Source organism: Ziziphus jujuba, chromosome 6 (assembly GCF_031755915.1).
Source record: "Ziziphus jujuba cultivar Dongzao chromosome 6, ASM3175591v1".
Lineage (NCBI taxonomy): Eukaryota > Viridiplantae > Streptophyta > Magnoliopsida > Rosales > Rhamnaceae > Ziziphus > Ziziphus jujuba.
In genome coordinates, this window is record NC_083384.1 from 28,141,569 (window position 1) to 28,145,404 (window position 3,836).

The following is a 3,836-nucleotide window of genomic DNA, read 5'->3' on the forward strand; positions in this document are numbered from 1 at the left end:
GATCTGGCCGCGTCCGGCGACCGGCGGTCGTGAGATTTCGGGGTTCGGCCTGAAATGGAGAGGCCGTTCGTTTCTCTCTTCCCTCTCTCTCTCCTCTCTCTCTTTCTCTCTCCTCTCCGTCACTTTTGCCAAATAAAAGCCACCGTGGGTGATACTGTTCACCCACGTGGACCAATCAGGTGATGACACGTGGCATTACAGTGCACTTAAGCCAGATATAATAAAATATTACGGTATCCGGCGTACTTCACATGTTCATAACTTTTTAACCAGATGTCCAATTTAAGCGTGCCGCTAGTCTATGAACTCGTATTAACGAGTACTTTACAACCATACAAAAGTCAAAACAAAATTATACAACGATAAAAAGTCAACTCCTGGCACCTTTTGGACAGTTTGCACCTCGACTTGTTTTGCCTATAACTTTCAAACCGTAGCTCCGTTTTCGACGTACTACTAGTCTACGAACTCGGGGCATCATGCACTTTGCCACAGTACCATGGTCAACTAGAAATTTTAACTGGAACAAAAAGTCAACTTTTGATCCACTCGGTCAACGTACACGAATTCCGATGTGGTTTGTGTCGGGGTGTTACACAATTAGCTGTCCAATTAATTAATAGGAATATTTCACTCTAATTAAGTATTTTGCCGTCGATAACAAAGTCAACCTACACATAGATAGTCCAATTAGAAAATATCTAAATGTAAAAGACAAAAATATTTACTTTCTGCATCTCTCGCATTGTCTTTATTAATTCTATACTTTTCGGTTTTTAATTTCCGTAAGTATATGTACAATCTCACCATTAATTTGGAAATGTAAAAAGAAAAGAAAAACCTTTTTTTTTTTTTTTTGAAACTCTGCAAATTCAAATATTGGAATTTTAAGGGGTTGGTGGGAGATAGAATGATGGAAAAGAAGACAGCAAATTGGATGAATTATTAGAACAAGGTGCAGTAAATCCATCTCCACCACCACAACCAGCTGCCGATGGTTCTCCACCAGTGCCATTGTCCCAAAACTGAATACTATTTGAATTATGTCGTTGTTGTTGTTGTTGCTGCTGCTGCTGCTGCTGTTGCTGGAAATGAACGAATTCACTCAGCTCTTGATCTCCTCCATCGTCATCATCATCAATTCCACAAGCTGCTTGAAGCTCCATTGGGACTAGATTTTCCACAGTCTGTATAAAGGGTTGCAGATACTTATTCATATCCATATTGCTTGGTGTAAACGATGGTGCTGCAGAAGGAGGTAGAGCTTGAAGTAGTACTTGTTGCTGTTCTTGCAGAGCATTCCATGTCGACCCGGTTGAGTTCAATCCCATTGCTTGCTGAAAAATTAATTCAGGGCCCATATGATTGTTACTGTTATTGTTGTTGTTGTTTTCTGAATTTGTTTCATCTCTTGAAGAAGCAGTAGTACTGGTGTCAAAGATGAACTGAGTACCACTGCAAGAAGAATGAAACATGGATTCTCGAACTGCAGGAGGAGGAGGCTTGGACAGCAAGTAATCTTGGTTTTCGAAATCTGCAGGCTGGCTCGAATCGTAACCCACCATTTGGGAATTATGCTCCACAATAGGAGTAGAAGTTGTGCCTTGTGGCGAAGAAGATGATGGTGATTTCTCCGCGATCTTCTTTTTGATCCATGAATTCCAATAATTCTTTATCTCATTGTCTGTTCTTCCAGGCAGGTATTTCGCTATGTGTGCCCATCTACAATTCTTTCATTCATGTTAGTGTACGTATCATGTATGGGCTTGCATGCTTATGGTGGGCTTTTTCTCCGTATTATCAATAATAAGATAGATAACAGGAGCAATAGCTTATATATATATATATAGATAGATATATAAGTCCACCATAAGGTAGGCATACACTATCTCACTATAATAGGGCTAATAGCATGTATACATAATTTTGCTACCATGCAAGACGTGTGACACTCACATTATAATAGGGTTGGTGCCAAATTACATGCAATTTAAGGACATAGTATATGTAACATCCATCCATAAATTACAATAAAGTATGAGTACCATCCTATGAATTACATGTAAGTTGGCACCAACCCCTAATATGTGTGTGTGTGTGTGTGTGTGTGTGTGTGTGTGTGTGTGTGTGTGTGTGTGTGTGTGTGTGCATTATGGGAACAAGGAAGATGAAGGACACAAGAACATAATGAGAAATTAATAGCTAGTCTTGCTCTTAAAACCAATGCTAGAGCCTACTTGGAGTGTTTCTTGAAAGCAATGTTGAAGCAGCAGCTTTGCACTATTGGGTTAAAAAAATAATAATGTAATTTTTCAAGTAAACGAAAGTAGAAGAAAAGAATTGAAAATTAGAATAAGTTGGATCATCTAATATTTATTGTCAAAGTTCAATAGCTTAATATTTATGTGAAAATTTATTATCGATTACTTTTTAAGTACTTTCTATATATATTTGTGTATTCCATGCTTAACATTGAGCCAAATGGACATGAAATTTGAAGGACTTCAGATAATTTCACAAGAAGTTCATGTATCTGCTAAGGACTTTGAAGGTTTTCATTCTAGTTCAAGCTCCTTAAAATTACACTTTTACGCTGATTGTTTCTCTTGGAGAAAGTGTAGAAACTAATTAAATATGAGATTCTGTTTGGCCAAATTAATTATAATTTTAACCAAAATAATAGGAAGACAATTACTCTTTGATTCTGAATGAAACACAACTTGAGCTTCAAAAACACTTGCCAAAACTCCTAATTGTCTTCTTCTTTTTTTCTTTTTTCATTTTTGTTAAAAAAAAAGAGCCGTAGTTATAATTTCCGAAAAGAGAGCTAAGTTATCATTTTCCTACCATAGTTAGTCTGTGAATATGCAATTAAAACTTTCAATGAAAAATGCATAAAAAAGATTGTAGATTTAAAAAATAAAAATAAATAAAAAAGGAGTTAATTATTTAAACCTGTTTCCCACAACTCCATGAAGATTAATAATTAACTTCTCCTCCTCTGTAGTAAATCCTCCTCTTTTGATATCAGGCCTCAAGTAATTCAACCATCTCAATCTGCAGCTTTTTCCACACCTTTGCAACCCTGAAAGAAAAATTAATCAAACCCCATTATTATATTCTATATGCAAAATCAAAGATGAGAGAGAGAGACAGGGCAAGACCAGCTAGCTCAGGGACTTTACTCCAGCAGCCATAGCCATTGGTGGTGATGTATTTGATGAGCTTTTCATCTTCTTCTGGAGACCAAAGACCTCTCTTTACCTTTCTCTGTTTGCAGCAATAATGGTGACCCATTTGATAATATTGCTGTATTTGCTCTATATTAATACCTCTTTTGTGTTTTCTAATTGATAATCTTCTAAATTTTGCATGAGAAGTAAAAATTCAAGTGGATTTTTTTTTTTTTTTTAAGATTACTCTTTAGCGTATTTTATAGTACCAGAAAAATACTCTTTATAAAGCCGACAATTCAACATGGTTGGGGTCCATATTTGAGACTTGGAGCTCCATCTAACCCCATAATGACGTTCCATCCTCTTTGATAGCATCTCAATCGGTCCAAAATTTTCTTTTTAGATTTTTTTTTTTAAAATTTTGCATTAAATTTAATCGTCTCTTCATGGTTCCATTATTTTGAATTCCATGGAATTAATTCTTATTTTAATGTGATATAAAAATAAAAAATAAAAAAACATTTTAATTAATTTCTAAGTAATTAACTTTTATCCACATATGAAAGGAAAAAATAAAATAAAATAAATATCCGCTGATAAACTTTTCTACAATGTATATTATTAATTTCTCAACTAACAAAAATTAACAAGATTTCAAAG

General features: G+C 35.2%; 1 protein-coding gene across 1 annotated transcript; it reads right to left on the minus strand.

The window, feature by feature from the left end:
* Positions 1 to 736: 736 nt before the first annotated feature.
* LOC107430169 (transcription factor MYB86) lies at positions 737 to 3,405 on the minus strand. The gene is made up of 3 exons (XM_016040967.4): positions 3,165 to 3,405; positions 2,956 to 3,085; positions 737 to 1,722 (listed from the first exon to the last, which is right to left on the minus strand). The coding sequence occupies exons 1-3, from the start codon at positions 3,295 to 3,297 to the stop codon at positions 888 to 890; spliced, it is 1,098 nt and encodes a 365-aa protein (XP_015896453.3). The 5' UTR covers positions 3,298 to 3,405; the 3' UTR covers positions 737 to 887.
* Positions 3,406 to 3,836: the final 431 nt, after the last annotated feature.

Coding starts and splice junctions, on each gene's coding strand:
- LOC107430169 (XM_016040967.4), bottom strand. CDS start 3,297: ATGGGTCACCATTATTGCTGCAAACAGAGAAAGGTAAAGAGAGGTCTT. Junction 3,086..3,164: donor TAAAGTCCCTGAGCTAGCTG/GTCTTGCCCTGT, acceptor TTTTTCTTTCAG/GGTTGCAAAGGTGTGGAAAA. Junction 1,723..2,955: donor CATGGAGTTGTGGGAAACAG/GTTTAAATAATT, acceptor AAAGAATTGTAG/ATGGGCACACATAGCGAAAT.